This window comes from Geotrypetes seraphini, chromosome 6 (assembly GCF_902459505.1).
Source record: "Geotrypetes seraphini chromosome 6, aGeoSer1.1, whole genome shotgun sequence".
Taxonomy (NCBI): domain Eukaryota; kingdom Metazoa; phylum Chordata; class Amphibia; order Gymnophiona; family Dermophiidae; genus Geotrypetes; species Geotrypetes seraphini.
Genome location: NC_047089.1, coordinates 10893822 through 10914807, shown reverse-complemented (window position 1 = coordinate 10914807; position 20986 = coordinate 10893822). Strand labels below are relative to the sequence as shown.

The following is a 20986-nucleotide window of genomic DNA, read 5'->3' as shown; positions in this document are numbered from 1 at the left end:
AAGAACACTGTTTTGGGCCTGATGCATGTGCTGGCCCTGTGGACCGGCACTGGTCTATGGACCGGTGGTTGAAGAACACTGGGCTAAGTCGTGGGCCAGATCCCGTCCATCTCTACCCAATCTCCACCCCAGACCCCGCCCCTATAATAGTACTAATTGCACCTTGCACATCTCGTGCCTCATCTGGAAGCCTTCCTTCTGACGTTGCGACGTCAGAGAGAAGGCTTCCGGTTCAGGCGCAGGATGCCCGTAGGAGCCGCTGTCCGTGGCTTTGTGCACTGAATCAGTGAGGAAGAGGGAGCTGGCTCGAAGATAACGCCGCATCGATCGCACCGTGGGTCGGCGGTTGAAGAACACTGTTTTGGGCCTGATGCACGTGCTGGCCCTGTGGACCGGCAGGAAATTTCTGTGGACCAGCACTGGTCCATGGGCCGGTGGTTGAAGAACACTGGTATAGAACATAAGAATTGCCGCTGCTGGGTTAGACCAGTGGTCTATCATGCCCAGCAGTCCGCTCATGTGGCAGCCCCCAGGTCAAAGAACAGTGCTCTAAATGAGTCCAGCCTCACCTGTATACGTTCCAGTTTAGCAGAACTTGTCCAACTTTGTCTTGAATCCCTGGAGGGTGTTTTCCCCTACAACAAACTCCGGAAGAGCGTTCCAGCTCTCCATCACTCTCTGGGTGAAGAAGAACTTCCTTACGTTTGTACGGAATCTATCCCCTTTCAACTTTAGAGAATGCCCTCTCGTTCTCTCCACCTTGGAGAGGGTGAACAATCTCTCTTTATCTGTTAAGTCTATTCCCTTCAGTATTTTGAATGTTTTGATCGTGTCCCCTCTTTTCAAGGGAGAAGAGGCCCAGCTTCTCCAATCTCTCACTGTACGGCAACTCCTCCAGCCCCTTAACCATTTTAGTCGCTCTTCTCTGGACCTTTTCGAGTAGTACCGTGTCCTTCTTCATGTATGGTGACCAGTGCTGGACACAGTACTCCAGGTGAGGACACACCATGGCCTGGAACAGCGGCTTGATAACCTTCTCCAATCTGTTCATGATCCCCTTCTTTATCATTCCTAGCATTTTGTTCGCCATTTTCATCGCTGCCACACATTGTGTAGACAGCTTCATCGACTTGTCAATCAGAACTCCCAAGTCTCTTTCCTGGGAGGTCTCTCCAAGTACCGCCCTGGACATTCTGTATTCGTGCATGAGATTTTTGTTACCGACATGCATCACTTTACACGTATCCACGTTGTACCTCATTTGCCATGTCGATGCTCATTTCTTGAGCTTGATTATGTCACGTTGCAGATCTTCGCAATCCCCCTGTACCTTCACTACTCTGAATAACTTTGTATTGTCTGCAAATTTAATCACCTCATTCATCGTACCAATGTCCAGATCATTTATAAAGATGTTGAAGAGCACGGGTCCAAGCACCAAGCCCTGCGGCACCCCACTGGTGATGCTCTTCCAGTCTGAGAATTGTCCATTTACCCCCTCTCTGTTTCCTATGCTCCAGCCAGTTTTTAATCCAAGTGAGTATTTCACCCTCGATTCTATGGCTCACAATTTTCCGAAGTAGTTGTTCATGCAGAACCTTGTCGAACACCTTCTGAAAATCCAGACATATAATGTCAACTGGGTCGCCCTTGTCTATCTGCCTGTTACTCCCTCGAAGAAGTGCAGCAAGTTTGTCAAACAAGATCTTCCTATGCTGAAGCCGTGCTGGCTGATCCTCATCAGATTGTGTCCGTCAAGGTGATCAATGATGCGGTCCTTTATCAGCGCCTCTACCATCTTTCCTGGTACCGAGGTTAGACTCACTGGTCTGTAGTTTCCCGGATTTCCCCTCGAACTCACCAGGACAGATAGGGAAAATGCTTGAGTACCTGATTGTAAAATACCACTTAGATAATCTTGATAGGCGGTATATAAATACCTAATAAACTTGAAACTTGAAGCGTCTTCACTCTGCCTAGAAAGTTTCATACCTCAGATTTTAAGACCCTTCTCTAAACCATAATTAACCTTTTCGAGTTGGGGGGCACCACTGGTTAAGAACCCCTGTCTTAAGATGAGGAAACCTTCACTAAAGACATTATGGACCCGATTCTATAAAAGCCACCTAAAGTAAGGCATGTGGACTGGCGTGCTTAGCCGATCTAGGCGCCTGTTTTATTTAACTAGCCTTAATTGGTGCCGTTAACTGAAAATTGCAATTAAAAAAAATTAATTAGATAGTAGGCACCTACCACTTCCAGGTAGGCGTTTAATCCAAGGCGCCGATAGGAGCGGATTCTGGGCAGATTTGGGGTGTGTTTTGATTTAGGCCAAGAAAATGCTGGCATAAGTAGTGTGCCTAAGATTTCACGGCAAAATCAGGAAGACCCAAATTTCCACAGGAAAAGAAGAGCAGTTCCAAACAAACGAGACTGTGGAAACTCAATGTTCTTGGACCTTCGGTTATAATTTTATTCAATATATCCTTGATAATGACACTGTCCACATTTATCATTGAAGGACCCAACACGGGCCGTGTTTCGGCTGAACACGCCTTCCTCAGGGATCCAAGATGTTATTCTACAGTCTTTGACAAATGTGGAAAAAGATGAAAGGCTTGATAACCCAAATTCTGAAGCCCATATGCAGGGCGCGCTGCTCAGCCAGCACTTTGAATTAGCGGGTTAATGCACGCTAATGTTTAGCATGCACTAAACGTCAGGATGTATATAATGGGTGTCTTAGCGTTTACTGTGAGCTAATCTTTAGTGATCCTTGATGAATTCCCCCCCCAGCCCTATTCTGTAAAGGGTGCATGCCCTTATAAAATAGTGCTTAAGTGTAAATCTTGCACCTAACTTTGGATACCAGACTTACACCTGCTGAAACCTGATATATGGGGGGAAGGGAGGGGAATGGGGACTTGGGATACTGCCTTTTTGTGGCTTTGGCATTCAGAGTTGACATTCAAAGCAGTGCGCACTGGAGGATTAAGTGACTTGCACAGGGTCACAGGGAACAGCACCGGGATTTGATCTCACAACCTCTGGGTACAGATCAGTACTGCCTGATTCAAGGAAAACTCTTCGATTTCGCCTATTTAATTGATTTTTCAATTCAATTCATTATTCCTGCCCAATCAGGCGGGGTTTGTTTGTTGGTTTTTTTTTCAAATGTCCTGGAAGATTTATTTTTGTAGCCTCTTCACGCACTCCACCCCCACTTTGCCCTCTCCAACTCCATGCAGGTGCTGTAGTGTAAACAAAACAAAAAATACTTTTCCTCTCTCTGTTAGCTCACACTTGCTGTCTAACACCAGCTCTAGCAGGATACACATTTCAAATCTGAAATATTGTAATTACAAAACAGAAAATAAAATGATTTTTTTTTTCTACCTTTTGTTGTCTGATCATTTTATTATTCAAATCATGTTGGTCCCAGGCTGTAGTTTCTGTTTATCTTCTGTTAACTCATTCACCAGGGTCTCCTATCCATTTGATGTTTTCTTCTTTCTCCATACTCACCATCCATCTTCCATCTCTGTACCTGTCTACTATCTCTTTTCTTTTTCTCTCTCTCCCTCTGCCCTGTGCCCTGGCTCAAGCCTCTCTATTCTCCTCCATGCAGCATCTTTCTCTTCCTTCCATCCATTATCATGTGCAACATTTATTTCTCCCCAAGCACTATCTCTTCCTGCCCTCCACTCTATGTACAACATTTCTCCCTCTCTCTTCTCCATGTATGTCTCCCCTCCACCATATACAAGATTTCTCTCACCCCTTTCTATCTCTTTGTTGCATCTATGTGCAGCAGCTTTCCATCCCTCCCATCCCCATGTGGAGTAGTTTTCCATCCCTCACTTCCCCCTGTGCAGCAGCCTTTCATCCCTCCTATCCCCCTGTGCAGCACTTCCGATCGACACCCCCTCATGAGACCTCAACTTTTGGGCCTCCTAAAGCAGCAGCAGTGGTGAACAGGCTGCTTGCGGCCTCCCACTAGGGCGTCCCTCTGCCGCATCATCAGTGATGTCATCAGTGACACGGCAGAAAGATGCCCCCGGCGTTACCGGCCAGGAGTAGCCTGTTCACTGCCTGCCTCTGCCACTGCTGCAGCTACTTTAAGAGACAAGGACATATTTCAGAAGCCTCAGGACTCATTGAATCAGTGAATCCCTTTTTGAAGAAAATGAATTGATTCGAATCGATTCACCAAAGTGAATTGATGAATTGGGCAACACTAGTGCAGAGGCAATTTACACATAGATAAATTATGTGTGATGGGTTTCTAGGTGAAATTTCACATAAAATTATCTATACCTCAGGGCCTCAAGGTCACATACAGTGGAAGGTTATTGTAGAAGAACGGGACATGAATCAATGATTTCCAGGGTTTGTCTTAGTAGGTCTTGCAATTCTTGCAGGTGGATCACAAGATGAAGCCCTACTGGAGGCACTTAACCACGAAAGCAAAAGTATGCATTAGGTAAGTTCCTTTTAAAGAATTCCATTTTAATTATTGTAATTATGGAAAATATCCCTTCCCCATTTCCCCTGGCCATCAGAAGTTGGAGTTAAAGTGATATTACTCTGATTTTACTATCACTTTTAAGAGGGTATATGTAGGCAATGTGATAACCATTGGTGTAAGGCAGGGGTTTCCAATGTCGGTCCTCGAGGGCCGCAATCCAGTCGGGTTTTCAGGATTTCCCCAATGAATCTGCATGAGATCTATGTGCATGCACTGCTTTCAATGCATATTCATGGGGGAAATCCTGAAAACCCGACTGGATTGCGGCCCTCGAGGACCGACAATGGACACCCCTGGTGTAAGGGAAGCAAGGAGATTAGAGACAGGATTCCATTGATTGAAAAAACACCTTCCACCATCAGCTTGGCAAGCTTTTTTGTCTTTACTTCAGTTTATTCAAATAATTATGTTAAATCTTAATAATTTAGCCTTCTGCCACACTCTGAGCAGATGTTTTCATACTTTTTTTTTTTTTTTTTTTGTAGACATGCCTTATATGTATTCAATTTTCTATACTGTTCTCCCAGGGGAGCTCAGATCGGTTTATATGAATTTATTCAGGTATTCAAGCATTTTTCCCTGTCTATCCCAGCAGGCTCACAATCTATCTAATGTACCTGGGGCAAAGGGGGGATTAAATGACTTGCCCAAGGTCACGAGGAGCAGCGTGGGTTTGAACCCACAATCTCAGGGTGCACTGCACCACTTTAGAAGCCAAGATGTAAACGTGAACTGAGTATAGACAATCAAGCCATTGTGAACTGGATTTTTATCATTCATTTTCTCTTGTAAAAAGAAATGGAATTTGTGGTGGTCTGTTACTATGACCTTTCTGGTTAAAGACCTTGTCAGTAGAAGTGCCAGACTTAGAGGTAGTTATAAAGAGACTGACTTGGGTTTAGTGGTGATCACAAAGGCATGGTAAACGGAAGCTGTAGCCTGTCAGGAACGACAAGGGAGGAGGATTTGTGCAGTAAATAAAGATAATAAAGCAGTAGGACTTCAGGATTTATGAGGTAAGGAAGAGGCCCTGTAGGTTAATTTAGAAAGAAAAAATGGAACGTTGATTTGTATTCATGCGCTCTCCTTTCCAAACAGAAAAAAAACCCCACGACCAAAGTTGAATAGGAGACCTTCACAATATTTCTATGAAAAGTAAAACAGTGTGGTGTGGCCTTGTTAGTCCACTTTCCAAGGAATAAAACAAAGGAAATATTATTGGCTCATGTCGGGCCACTTTCTTCGCAGCTACAGCTCCTACGATATGGAACTCCTTACTAGAGAATGACACGGTGACAAAATTCATCACCGTTCCCGTCCCCGCAGATAACCGCGGTAAACAATCTTCATGTCATTCTTTAAGGAGAGAGGGAAGAATGACCACAACCACTGACCGCAAGCTTTGCTTTGAAGAATGCTGGTGTAGAAGGACTGAGGTTGAAACAGACACTACAGAATGACAGTCTCTGGTATCCAGAGCAGATATTGTGATGTCATAATGCCTCATTCCACCAGTGCCTAAGAGCCAATCACATCAGTGATGTCACAATGGCTTCACTATCCTTGGCTCCCATAAGAATCAGAGTACGAATGGCCACAACCACTGACCCGCAAGCTTTGCTTTGAAGAATGCTGGTGTAGAAGGACTGAGGTTGAAATAGACACTAGAAAATGACTTGGGATTATTTCCCGCGGTTATCCGCGGGGACGGGAACGGTGATGAATTTTGTCACCGTGTCATTCTCTACTCCTTACCTCTGTATATCAGGTCAGAGAAAAACTTAGGGCTCCTTTTACTAAGGTGCACTAGCGTTTTTAGCGCACGCACATAATTACCGCGCCCTACACACTTCTAAAATAACGCCAGCTCAATGCTGGCATTAAGGTCTAGCGTGCGTGGCAATTTAGCACGCATTAAGGCCCTAACGCACCTTAGTAAAAGGAGCCCTTAGCCACATTTAAAGGAAATTTAAAGACTTACCTTTTCCAGGATGCATTTGACTCCTAAATAGATCTCGAACATAGCCAGAGTTGCTCGATAATCCTGACTGCTTCCCCTCCCTTTTGTGCTTTACCTTTTTTGTACTCTTTACTTTTAATTTGTAGTTCTCCCAATTTTCCTAATGTTTTTGTCCCTCAAGTGTTGTTAAGTGTTGTCAATTTTGTCACCCTCTTTTTAATATAACTTGTAAAACGCTTAGAAATCTTGATTTGCATTTCATCAAAATTTTTTAATAATTTTGTTTAATTCATTCATTACAATGTTATAATTAAATTTAAAACAAGGGGGGGAAGGGGAGAGGTGAATAGGGGGAAAGGGAAGGGGGGAAGAAAACAGGGAATTTATTGAGTTATGTTATGGGTTATATGGAAATATATCTTGAAGGAATGATAGATATATGATGGAAATTAATATTGTGAATTTAAATGTAATGAATATGTTATTGTGTTATTTTATTGTCTATTTATTGGATTCCTTCAATAAAATGTTATAAATTAAACTTGAAACTTGTGATACCTTTTTTATTGGACTAACTCAATGCATTTTATGATAAGCTTTCGAAGTAACCCTTCTTCAGATCAGAAATAAGCAAATATTGGCAAATATCAGTAGATATAAGGAAAATATGAAAGCATTTCAGGGATAGGAAAGAGGGAGGGGTGGGTGGGCAGGGGACAGAGATGTGGCAGAGCAGTTTTAAATGTTAAGCACAAGCACAAGGGGGCACTCAGAGAAGCTGAAAGGGGAAAATTTTAGAACCAATGCTAGGAAGTTCTTTTTTACACTGAGGGTGGTGGACACCTGGAATGCGCTTCCGGAGGTTGTGATAGGACATAGTACACTACGGGGGTTCAAGGAAGGATTGGATAAATTCCTGAACGATAGGGGGATTGAAGGATACAGATAGAGGTAGAGATAGGTTTTAGATAGAGTATGGATAGAAGGATAAAAAGGGATTAGAGAAGGATCACATTACAGGTCATGGGCCTGATGGGCCGCCGCGGGGGCGGACCGCTGGGCACAATGGACCTCGGGTCTGACCCAGCGGAGGCAACTTCTTATGTTCTTAAGTCCTGTCTGGTAGGTATCTTAAAGTTCCCTTTTAGTATTCTCACCATAAAATCATTGGTGCAGTGGTCAGGGATTCAAGACAAAGTTAGACAAGTTCCTGCTGAACCAGAAAGTACGCAGGTAAGGCTAGACTCAATTAGGGCGCTGGTCTTTGACGTTAAGGGCTGCCGCATGAGCGGACTGCAGGGCACGATGGACCCCTGGTCTGACCCAGCAGCGGCACTTCTTATGTTCTTTTTCATGGGTTTGTGTGGGGAGCTTGCTTTTTACCAATTTTTGTTTCAGATTGGGTGGCTGACGGAAGGCCAGTTTAGGTGGAGCTGGGAATATTTCTTTTAGTAATTCATCTTCCTGGAGTAGTGGGTGTAGATCTCTTACCATTTTTCTTAGTTTTTCCAGTTCTCGGGGGTCCTGTCTGTGGTTTTCTTGTCCTTGTGAGTTTTCTCTGGGTGTTTTAAGGGATGAGGCAAAATTCTTGGAGACTATTTTAAGGTTGTATCCTTTTTGTTTGAAGAATTCTTCTAGGAACACTAATGGACACTGCAAGACAACACCTCAGTACAGGCAAAAAAATACTGCTGATACAATTAGACCTTTCTGCAGCCTTTGACTTGGTCGACCACGACATGCTTCGACAAACTCTCAACTCAATAAGAATCTCTGGCAAAGTACTTGCATGGTTTAAAGCAGTGTTCTTCAGCCTTTTTGCACCCGTGGACCGGCAGAAATAAAAGAATTATTTTGTGGACCGGCAAACTACTAGGACTAAAATTTAAAAACCCCGTTTACGCCCCATCTCCGCGAGCTCGGTCCCCGCAAACCATCTGATTCCATCTGCACAAGCCGCAATTATGATTTTATATTGAACGTATTTTATTAAAGTATAAAAAGAAACAATATTCTGAACAATTGTGATTTTATAAATACAAATATACAGAGCACGGACCAACAAAACCCCTGTCTCCCCTCCCCTTCACATATATCCCCTCTACTATCAAGAAAACTGAACAAGCCAAGTTATTATAGAATGCTACATAGAAATATCATGCTAACAGAATACTGCAGTCCCCAGTTATGTCTCTAGCAGGATATATAATTCAAATCTGATATATTCTAATGACAAAATAGAAATAAAATTATTTTTTTCTACCTTTTGTTGTCTCTGGTTTCTGCTTTCATCTTCTTTTCACTCTTTTCCTTCCACCATCTGCCCGTTCCATCCAATGTCTGCCCTCTCCCCCTTCCATATGTATCTGACTTCTTTCTATGCCCCTCTTCCTTGTCCATCCTCCTCTCTCCTTTTTACATCATTCATTCCAGCTTCACTGCCTTCTTCATTTTTATCTCTCCTACACCAGATCTAGCATCTTTATCCCTCTCTCATTTCTCTGCTGACCCCCTTTCCAGCATCAATGTCTCTCTACTTTCTCATTCCTCTCTCTCCCCTTTCTCTCATCTGATCTCTCCATTCCACCCTGACCCCCTTCCCCTCCTGTAATCTCCCTGCCAGCTGTTTCCTTCCTTTTTTCTTTCTCCCTACCCTCCTTCCTTTTTTTCCTTCTCCCTTCCCTCCTCCCTCTATCCAACATTAATTCTCTTCCCATCCCTTTCCCTCCTCCCCTCCCAGCAGCATCTCTCCTTCTTCTCCCTTCCCTCCTCCCTCTATCCAACATTAACTCTCTTCCCGTATATTTCCCTCCTCCCCTTCCAGCAGCATCTCTCCTTCTTCTCCCTTCCCTCCTCCCTCTATCCAACATTAACTCTCTTCCCATATCTTTCCCTCCTCCCCTCCCAGCAGCATCTCTCCTTCTAACTCCCTTCAAGTCCAGTAACAGCTCTCCCTTTTCCAGCACCTTCCCAGCCTCCTATAGTGGCTTCCTCCCCTTCCAGCAGCTCTCGGTACTTGCCTGCAGGAAGTTGCCGGTAAATCACTGCCCTGGCAAATAGGAGAGCTGGTGGGAGGGGAGACAGCCACTGTGAAGGCTCCCCAGGATCTTGTTCGCACACGCTGACCATCTCCCTCCACCTGCACCTGAATCTGCAGCTCTCTCCGTTCTTTTTTTTTAGTTCAAAATTTTGTTCTAATCGCAACTTCCCCACGGCCCTCTTCAGCAACTCGGCAGGGGCGGCGATCAAGACACGCTGCCGACGTTGGGACCTTCACTCACTGAGTCCCGCCTATTTTGTTTCAACTTCCTGTTTCCGAACAGGCGAGACTCAGAGAGGGAAGGCCCCGACGTTGGCAGCCTATCTTGATCGCCTGAGGCTGGGATGAACATTAGTCAGCAGGAACCGCAGTCGGGAGGAACCGCAGTCGGCAGGAAATTTAACTGCCAACTTGATCTCACCGGCCCTGCGCGGACCGGCAGAAATTTTCTGCGGACCGTCACCGGTCCGCAGACCGGCGGTTAAAGAACTGTAGTTTAAAGGATTCCTACAATCAAGAACTTACAGAGTCAAAACAATGCAAGAAAAATCAGAACCTTGGTCCAACCCCTGCGGAGTTCCCCTACTCTATTTAATATATATATAGCTTCCTTCAGCTACTACCTGGATAATCTTGGCATAATTTCATATAGCTACGCAAATGACATCACTATTCTTCTACCCTTCAACCAACCAGAATCCTTCATAGCAAACACAATACACAGAACCCTCGAATCAGTGGCTTTATGGATGATAGAGCACAAATTAAAACTTAACCCTGACAAAACAAATTTCATTCTACTTGAAAATGACAAAACTCCAACGTTAACTAATCTTGTAATAAATTCATTTGCATACCCAATACAACCTACTTTAAAATTGCTTGGAATCACGATTGACAAAAGCTGTAACATGCAACCCTAAATTAACAAAATAATAAAGACATCATTCATGACCATGAGAAATCTGAGAAAAATCCGATCATTCTTTGAAAAGAAGCAATTCCTACTACTGGTACAATCTCTAATCCTTGGGATGCTGGACTACTGCAACATACTATACCATGTCCTGCGACCATGATGAAGCAATTGCAGACAGTGCAGAATACAGCCCTGAGACTTGTCTATTCACTAAAAAAATATGACCATATATCACAGAGGCATACCATGACTCGCATTGGCTTCCAAATTCTACTGCTTACTTTACAAGGCTATCAACGGAGAAAGCCCAACTTACTGGAATAACAGACTAAATCATTCCTCCTCAATCAGACACAGAAGAACACATTCACTATTCTATTACCCAAAAATGTCAAACGAAAAAAACTTTATGACAACCTAATAGCCTCCAAAGCAGCTAAGTTGGACAAACAACTCACCACTCTTATCTTCATCCACAGATTACAAAACCTTCAAGAAAGAAATTAAAACCATACTCTTCAAAAAACACGTTAAACCTATCCAGCACAACATCCAACACTCTATAAACCCTTAGTACTCTCTAATTTTTCTAGTTACCAAACATTATCTAAAACCCATAATTCTCCCTTAAAATTTTATCTCATCGTTTAATCTATTACTTCAAGTTGAAATGTAATTTCTTGTTTTAGTTTGGATGTAATCCCCCTTGAACCGCAAGGTAATGGCGGAATAGAAATCACTAATGTAATGTAATGTAATTCAGTCAGGGTCTTTAGGCGTTTATCCCTGTCTTTGGGGTCAGAGCAGATGCGATGGTATCGTGAGGCTTGGCTGTGTATAGTGGATTTTTTAATATGTGAGGGTTCAGAGGAGAGGACACGCTTGATAAAGGGTATGGAGAACCTTTCATACACTGAGAGATTGGAGAAACTGGGGCTCTTTTCCCTGAAGAAGAGGAGAATTATAGGGGATATGATAGAGACTTACAAGATCATGAAGGGCATAGAGAAAGTAGAGAGGGACAAATTCTTCAAACATTCGAAAACTACAAGAACGAGAGGGCGTTCGGAAAAGTTGAAAGGGGACAGATTCAAAACCAATGCTAGGAAGTTTTTCTTCACCCAACAGATGGTGGGCACCTGGAATGCGCTTCCAGAGGGCATGATAGGACAGAGTATGGTATTAGGGTTCAAGAAGGGATTAGACAATTTTCTGAAGGAAAAGGGGATAGATGGGTATAGATAGAGGACTACTACACAGATCCTGGACCTGTTGGGCCGCTGCGCGAGCAGACTGCTGGGCACGATGGACCCCTGGTCTGACCCAGCAGAGGCACTTCTTATGTTCTTATGAAGGATGAAAGCTGGAATGTAAGTAAGAGTGTGAAAATGCACATAAAACTACAGTGAAACATGAGTACAAGAGTTTTTTAAGGTATGTTAGTGAGGAGGAAGTGCAAGTTTCAAGTTTTATTTATTCTTGATTAAACGCTTAATTAAAGTTTTTCTAAGCGAATTACAGTAAATAAAATAACATGTAATTTTAACAAAGTATTAAAAATAAGCAATTTAACAAAATAATTAATTATAAAATAGAACAAGCGAACAAAACAGCAAAAAAACAACAACAAAAAAACTAGTTAAAAAATACACAAAACAACAATAGATAATTTCAAGAATAAGGTTAAAAGAAAAGGTCAAAAAGAGCGATTTACAAATTAAAAGCGTCTGTGAATAAAAAGCTCTTTAAGTTCTTTTTAAAATTGTCAAGATTATTTTCATCTCTCAGTTGAAAAGGTAAGGAGTTCCAAAGCTGTGGAGCTGTTTCTGAAAATATATCTTGCCGACGGGTTCCAATGATTTTTAAAGAAGGGATTACTGGAAGTTTTTGATTAGTTGAACGGAGAGAACGTGAGGTATTATATGGGATAAGAACTTTACTAATGAATAGGGGTTCATTGGTATTAAGAGTTTTGAATGTTAATAATAAAATTTTATAGGTAATACGATGATTAATGGGCAGCCAATGAGATTTAATCAGAAAAGGAGTAACATGTTCGAATTTCCTACCTCTATGAATGAGCTTAACTGCGGTATTTTGAATAATTTGTAAGCGTTTTTTTTCTTTTTGTGTAATATTTGAGAATAGTGAATTGCAATAGTCAAGCTTAGTAATGATTAATGAATGAAGTAGAATATTTAGCGATTTAGGTTCCAGAAATTTAGAAATTGAACGAATTAAACGAAGTCTATAGAAACATGATTTATATGATCAAAGGTGAAGGGGAAGATTTTGTAGAGGCTGATTAGGGATAAATGAAATTGCTTCGCAAATTTTCTGGTTTTTTAGATAGAGAATATGCAGAACGTGAAAACAGTCCTTGATTTTGATGATCTTTAGAGCTGTTTCACAAGCTTTATTCCTCACCAAACTAGGCTAGTGTAATTTGCTCTACTTGGGGCTGCCATTGACTGTGGTAAGAGTACAAGGGTGTCAGGTCAAAAGCGCGCCGGGACAAAGGCGCGCCCAGACAATTGAGCGCAGCGCGGAGGCGTGCGCCACTCTAAATTACTGTTTTTAGGGCTCCGACGGGGGGGCGTGGGGGGAACCCCCCCCCACTTTACTTAATAGACATTGCGCCACGTTGTGGGGGCGTTGTGGGGGGTGGGGGGGGTTGTAACCCCCCACATTTTACTGAAAACTTCACTTTTTCCCTGTTTTTAGGGAAAAAGTTAAGTTTACGGTAAAATGTGGAGGGTTACAACCCCCCAAACCCCCCATAACGCCGGCGCAATGTCTATTAAGTAAAGTGGCGGGGTTCCCCCCCCACGCCCCCCCGTCGGAGCCCTAAAAACAGTAATTTAGAGCGGCGCGCACCTCCGCGCTGCGCTCAATTGTCCGGGCGCCGTTGTCTATGAACCGCTGTTTCACAAGCTTTATTCCTCACCAAACTAGGCTACTGTAATTTGCTCTACTTGGGGCTGCCATTGACTGTGGTAAGAGTACAAGTGGTTCAGAAATCAGCAGCCAGAATGCTGACTGGAATTGAAGAGCTGAACATACAAACGACCACTGCTACTACCGTATTTTCACACATATAGCACGCGCGTTATACACGATTTTACAAACCGTGCATAACCGTGCGCGTTATACGTGTGAGCGCGTTTTACAACTTTTTTTTTTCAATGAGATCGGCATCCCCCCTGCAAACCGGCATCCTCCCCCCCGCTCGCGTCACCCCCCTCTCCTGCGATCCTACATCCCCCCCAGCACCGCAAAACATCTCTTACCCGATTGGGCACCGGCACCAGCACCAATGCACAGGACGTGCCAGTGCCCGAAGATCCTCCCTCGTTGATTTGGTTTGGGTTGGGTTGGGCTGGGCTGGGCTGGGCGGTGCGGTGCGGGAGAGATCCTCCTTCTTCCTTTGCGCATGCTCAAAGCCTTCTGGTCTCGCTCTGCGGAGAGAGCAAGACCAGAAGGCTTTGAGCATGCGCAAATGCTCAAAGCCTAGTCCAGCCCGGCGCAGGAAGAAGGAGGATCTCTCCCGCACCGCACCGCCCAGCCCAGCCCAAACCAACGAGGGAGGATCTTCGGGCACTGGCACTGGCACATCCTGTGCATTGGTGCTGGTGCCGGTGCCCAATCGGGTAAGAGATGTTTTGCGGTGCTGGGGGGGGGGATGTAGGATCACGGGGGAGGGGTGGGTGACGCGAGTGGGGGGGGGAGGATGCTGGTTCACAGGGGGGATGCCGGATCGGATTGAAAAAAAAAAAGTTGTAAAATGCGGGTAAGCGAGCAGGGGGGGGGAGGATGCCGGTTCGGAGTAGGCGGGAGGAGGTTTTAGCATGCGTGGTATATGCGTGTGCGTGCTATATTAAAAAAATTTTTACATAAATTTGTGTTCCCCGCGCGCTATACCCGTGTGCACATTTTACACGGGTGCGCGGTATATGGGTGAAAATATGGTAATTATCATTTCTGTAGTGTTGAAAGGCATACACAGCACTGTACATTTAACATTCAATAGACGGTTCCTGCTCAGAAGAGCTTACGATCTAATTTGAACGAACAGACAGACAGGACATCTCAGGGTTGAGGAGATTCTGGTAGAGGAAATGACACAATGGGTTTAGGTATCCGACAGTGAGTGGGAGTCAAGAGTTGAAAGTGGTTTCAGAAACTTGGATTTGAAGACTGCTAGAGACGGAGCATGATGTATTGCTTCAGGCAGCCTGTTCCAGGCATACGGTGCGGCAAGAAAGAAGGGGCGGAGTCTGGAGTTAGCAGTGGAGGAGAAGGGTACAAATAGGAGGGACTTACCCGATAAACGGAGTTCACGGGGGGGGGGGGGGGGGGGGGGATAAGTGAGGAGAGATATTGGGGGGGGGGGGGCTGCAGAGTGAATGCACTTGTCAGTCAGTAGGAGGAGTTTCAATTGCATTTGGAAATGGATGGGGAGCCAAAGAAGTGACTCTAGAGGGGTAATGTGAGAATAGTGGCTCTTTAAATAAAATTTTAAAAAATTCTGGGTGTTACTTTTAGTGATTTCAAGTGTGCTATACACAGTTCCATTGAAATAAAATGAGCATGCTTACTGTTAATCCCTTATGCCATACTGAAATTAATAGATCCTACAGGATTACCAAATATTCTGGCCTGGCTTAGTAGAATGCGAGGATCAGGTTGGGACTGAAACAGAACTGTATTGTCAAAAAAACCCAAAGAAAGTTTCTGCTGCTTTCACAATGAATGATGGCCAAAGCTTGGTTAAAACTCGGAAACTAATGATTGCTCCTTTTTATCCTGACAGCTCTGGCAATCCCGTGCAGTAGAAATGGCTCTTGTGAAGAGTGGCTGGCTCTGGAGGAAGAGTAGGTGGCATTTAATGTAGCCATTTGTGGGCAGTTCAAAATCACTTGGGCAGTGGGTGGCCATAGAAATGGCCAAAAGTAAAGCCGTTTGATTTGGGCAGGATTTAGGATCGAGGAAAAGACTATATGTAGAACTGCAGAATCCAGCAGTGCTCCAGGTGTAACTTTAAACTGAACAGAAATTCATGTGACCTGGGTAATATAGTAGAAGCTAGCAAATAAATCGTCCAGGAACTGTCATGATTTCATCTTCTATCTGTCCTAAGGCTCCATCATGCGACGCTGGAAAAAACGCTGGTTTGACCTGTGGAATAATGGAGTCCTTGTCTACTACTCAGATGATGGCCGGCACCCCTTAAAAGGCGTGGTCTTCCTCCGATTTAATTGTACAGACGTAAAGGTTGGCCAGGAGTTTGGAGGTAAGGCAAGAAGCAATGCTCCAGGTAATCGTGACTAAGGATGAAACATTACTTTCAAGTTTATTAGGTTTTCCTATCCAGCTAATCAGTTTACATTCTAAAATAGGGAAAAAGAAGTGTTAAAACAATACATGATCGTGAGGGGTTGGGGTAGAGTTACCTTAGTTATAGGAAGTGGGTAGAGCAGAAAACACACAACATTTTCATATGTTTAGCCAAGGACCTGCCTCTGGTAGTAGAGAATGACACGGGAACAAATTTTTCCCCCTCCCCACAGGAACTCAATTTCCCCGTTCCTCCTCCGTGAATTTTGTCGCTGTCCCTGTTCCATTCCTGTAAGCTCTGCCTCGAACACTTATGATTTGAAAGTGTTTGAGGCTTGTGCAGATGAGGTTGGAGCTTAGGCATTGGTGGAATGAGGCATTATGACATCACAATCTGAGCTCTAGAATGTTGCTACTTAGGATTTTAAAGAGTTTGAGGCTTGTGCAGATGAGGACGGAGCTTAGGCATTGGTGGAATGAGGCATTATGACATCACAATCTGAGCTCTAGAATGTTGCTACTTAGGATTTTAAAGAGTTTGAGGCTTGTGCAGATGAGGACAGAGCTTAGGCATTGGTGGAATGAGGCATTATGACATCACAATCTGAGCTCTAGAATGTTGCTACTTAGGATTTTAAAGCGTTTGAGGCTTGTGCAGATGAGGACGGAGCTTAGGCATTGGTGGAATGAGGCATTATGACATCACAATCGGAGCTCTAGAATGTTGCTACTTAGGATTTTAAAGCGTTTGAGGCTTGTGCAGATGAGGACGGAGCTTAGGCATTGGTGGAATGAGGCATTATGACATCACAATCGGAGCTCTAGAATGTTGCTACTTAGGATTTTAAAGCGTTTGAGGCTTGTGCAGATGAGGACAGAGTTTAGGCATTGGTGGAATGAGGCATTATGACATCACAATCTGAGCTCTAGAATGTTGCCACTTAGGATTTTAAAGCGTTTGAGGCTTGTGCAGATGAGGACGGAGCTTGTAGAAATGGGGCAGACATAGGAAAAGAACTCACAGGGACGGGGAAAAATTTGTCCTCGTTTTATTCTCTATCCGGTAGAACAGAAAAGCAAGAAAGGTATAGCTAAAGTAAAAGCAGGTCAATGTGTATTATATTCATCTTAAAAAAAAAAATATCCTCAGATCTTGCTTAAATCGATCAAGAGGGCATTGGTTTCATAAGCGGAGGGGTAATGAGGTCATAGGTCTGGTCCTTGCACTGAGAAGACAACACGTCTTACGTGTTGATGGACTTTTTCTCCAGATATGTCCTCTTTTTCGAGGACATGTCCAGGAGTCCGAACGGCTTTTCAAACCCCGGTAAAAGCTTTCTTGAAATCACATCGGGCAGGAGAGCATCCGAGTGGGGTATACATCCTTTTATATTAAAAAAAAATGGAGCCTAGTGATAGGAAATGAATGAAGGCCTAAGGTCCGCTGAAATCTAGACATAGCACCAGATGTACTGTGGCCTATTTTTAAAGTTTTTCTTTTTTTCTCTTTTGGTAGGTTCTGTGCAAATGTTCACATGAATGCATGGAATTAGGCACTGCAGGGTGACCTAATCGAGGATGCCCTAGTGATGCCTAACTTTGGAATCCATGTGAAAATTTCTTCTTATTTAGTGTGGTAACTGACCATGCCAATCCAAAAAAAAATGAAATTATCAATTAAGAGTTCCATGCGGAACTCTTAGGACGCTTACCTAAACCTACCTGAAAAGTGGATGTGGTTAGGAGCAGAGAACAGGTGTGGTATACTTAGCTAGGAGTTGGAGATAAGCATTGGTAAATTAGGCCAGGTAAAGCCTGGCTTTGACAGCGTGTGCTTCCCATCAAAAACCCTGGGAAGAACTAGTAATTTCACTTTGAGGAGGAAAGAGATTAACTAATAAGTCTCCCAGGGAAGTTGCTTAGGAAAGGGAGAGCTACCCGAGCTCTCAAGGCGTCCCTTGGGGGTGGGGTGGGGGGGGTGGAGGGATGAGTCTGGCAATTGCCCAACCCCCGGTAAACCTTACCTTGTATGGTCAGAGCATGGCCAAGGACCAGAGGGACCGGTGACCAGAGGGTCCACAGGAACGAAGATCTCAGAATATCTGAATTGACCAATGACCAGAGGGCGGGGAGGGGACCACGATATCGGAAGATCCCCAGTGATGGGTAGTGAACAGTGGTGACCAGAGTGACCACTCAACTCTGGCCTAAAATCCTGGCACCTATCTCAAGGATGCCTAACCGCTAGGTGTGATTCTATTAGTGGTGCTTTGCGATTGATTGACAACCACATGGAGCAACACTTACAATGTAGGTACGCTTGGGTGCCATTTATAGGATCTGGCCTTTAGTGCTTCCATGTTATCTCAACCTGCGGCCCCATGAAGTATTTTGTGTGGCCCCAGTCGAGGGCGATGCAGTGTTTTCCTCTGCTGCCCCCGGGTGTTTACCGTCTTGCCGGCTCTCTCCTCTGTCTTGCTGCAGCGTTTGAACGTTTGTGCGGCCCCAGAAACATTTTTTTCAGCCAATGCGGCCTAGGGAAGCCAAAAAGTTGGACACTCCTGCTCTACAGTATCCAGTTAACATACACTACACTAGCTGAATAACACTTTCACGCCCATTCTCCATGACGTGCCCCCTGCGAAAACTATTTTTTAAAAATAGTAACACACCAGTCAATGTGTGCTAACAGGCAAGCCTTTCCTTGCACCCTAAGAGCTTGTTAGGGCTTAATGCGCTCTAGTGAAAAGGCCCCGTCTTATTACTCTCTGCATTAGGAAACTTTCTTTTCAGACCTGTTTTGCTGCAAAATTAAACTAAATGCTAGCAGTGGCGTAGCGCGGGTAGAAGGTGCCCAGCTCTCTGCCCCTCCCCCATACCAGACTCGTGCCCTCCCTTCCCACCTTTTAAATCTTGACCAGCTGCTTGCGTCGGTGTAGGCTTCCTGGCCCTGTGACCAGCCAGGCCGGAGCAGCTGTTCACGCTGGCAAAGATTTAAAGAGTCAGGGAAAGGAGGGTGCCAACATGGCAAGGGAGGGCGGAGAGGTGCCTGCGCCCTCACCAAGTTGGTGCCCGGGGCGGTCCCCCCCCCCCCCCTTACTATTGAATCCAAGATTTCAAGAGTCTGTACAGTGACCGTCTGCATTATTTGATCAGCTGTTCTAGTCACAGATATATTTCCTAGGGCTTATTGTTATTCATTTCTGTCCTGACATGAGAGAGGTTTTGCTTTCCGAAACCTAGACAAAAAACGGTGTAACTTAGGGCTCCTTTTACTAAGGTACGATAGCGTTTTTAGCGCACGCACGAAATTACCGGGCGCTACACCGCGTTTTATGCTTCTAGAATAACGCCAGCTCAATGCTGGCGTTAAAGTCTAGCGCAAGAGGCAATGTAGTGTGCGTTAAGGCCCTAACGCAGTTTAGTAAAAGGAGCCCTAAGTTCCACAAAATTATATCACTTTTTATTTTCTTTGTTTACCAAATTTATTTTATTTTATTTTATTTTATTTTATTAAGCCCTTGAAGCAGACTAACGTGGCTAATTCACTAATTGAATATCACAGCAAACACAGGCAGGTGGAAAATAATGTACGGTACCAACAAATAAACCAAGATGCGGTTCATAGACAAAAGCGCGTGCCGACAAAGGCGCACCGACAACCCAGCACAGACAACTGAGCGCAAGGTGGAAGCGCGCCGAAGAAAAACAGTATTTTAAGGAGCTCCGACGGGGGGTGTTTGTGGGGAACCCCCCCCCACACTTTACTTAATAGAGATCACGCCGGCATTGTGGGGGGTTTGAGGGGTTGTAACCCCCTCATTTACTGGAAACTTAACTTTTTCCCTCTTTTTTAGGGAAAAAGTGTTTTCAGTATAATGTGGGGGGTTACAACCCCCCAAACCCACCACAACACCAGCGCGATCTCTGTTAAGTAAAGTGTGTGGGGGGTTCCCCCCCCCACACCCCCCATCGAAGCTCTTTAAAATACTGTTTTTCTTCGGTGCGCTTCCGCCTTGCGCTCAATTGTCTGCACTGGGTTGTCGGCGCGCCTTTGTCGTCACGCGCTTTTGACCTGTCACCCCAAGATGCAGATGTTGGAGTGAGGTGGCATGTGACATAAATATAGCTCCCATCAAACAAATTGCCAAACACACTACGCCAGGGGTGCCCACACTTTTTGTGCTTGCGAGCTACTTTTAAAATGACCAAGTCAAAATGATCTACCAACAATAAAAATTTTTAAAAAACACAAAGCACACTGTACGCATAGAAAATGTTAATCATCATTCCTATTCCAGGGTTTTTCAAAGAGGTCAAAGCAGATGACTCTATGCACTGTCACCTCACTAACAACCATACAAAAACAGACAAATACCCTCCTCCCTTTTTACTAAACCACGATAGCAGTTTTTAGCGCAGGGAGCTGCGCTGAATGCCCAGCGCTGCTCTCGACGCTCATAGGCTCCCTGCGCTAAAAACCTCTATTGCGGTTTAGTAAAAGGGGACCACAGTGTAAAACATAGACAGCAGATATAAATTCAGATACATTTTGATCATTAAATTTAAAATAAAATCATTTTTCCTACCTTGTCTGGTGATTTCATGAGTCTCTGGTTGCACTTTCTTCTTCTGACTGTGCATCCAATCTTTCTTCCCTTCTTTTAGCCTGTATGCTTCCTCTCCTCATTCCCCCCCCCCCCAACGTTTTCTTCCTTTCTCCCTGCCCTCTCTTTCTTTCTCTCTTCATGCCCCCTTTCTTTTTTTCTGTTTCTCTTCTTTCCTTCTGTCTCCCTGCCTGCCCTCTTTCTCCCTCCCTGCCCTCCCCCAAGCCACTGCCACTGCCATCGGATAACAGGCCGCCGGCCAAGCTCTCCCTGCTTCGGGCCCACCAGCATTCCTCTCCCCGACGTCAATTCTCCCTGACGTCAATTCCGCTGGCCAGAACTTCCTCTCCGATGGCAGAATTGACGTCGGGGAGAGGAAGGCTGATCGGCCCAAGATCGACCTGTTGGGAGAAATGCTGCCGGGTCCTGCCTTTGAGGAAACAGAAAGTAGGCAGGACCTGGCAGCAAGAAGAGCAAATCGCAAGCTTCACTGATCTGTCTCCCGCTTTAGCCCGCGAATGGGGCTCTAACATGTGCATGCCGGCTTCCCTTCTCTCCCCCTCACCCCCCCCCGACATAACTTCTGGTTTCAGAG

General features: G+C 44.6%; 1 protein-coding gene across 2 annotated transcripts in view; it reads left to right on the top strand.

Moving 5' to 3' along the window:
- The window catches only part of PLEKHB1 (pleckstrin homology domain containing B1), a 104048-nt gene that overhangs the window by 55693 nt on the left and 27369 nt on the right, over positions 1-20986 (top strand). For both annotated transcript variants that reach the window (XM_033948544.1, XM_033948543.1), the window contains exons 2-4: positions 4422-4483; positions 15261-15321; positions 15588-15740. In XM_033948544.1, the coding sequence (XP_033804435.1) occupies positions 15285-15321; positions 15588-15740 (190 nt within the window). In that variant the 5' untranslated portion in view covers positions 4422-4483; positions 15261-15284. The remainder of the gene's footprint in view (positions 1-4421; positions 4484-15260; positions 15322-15587; positions 15741-20986) is intronic.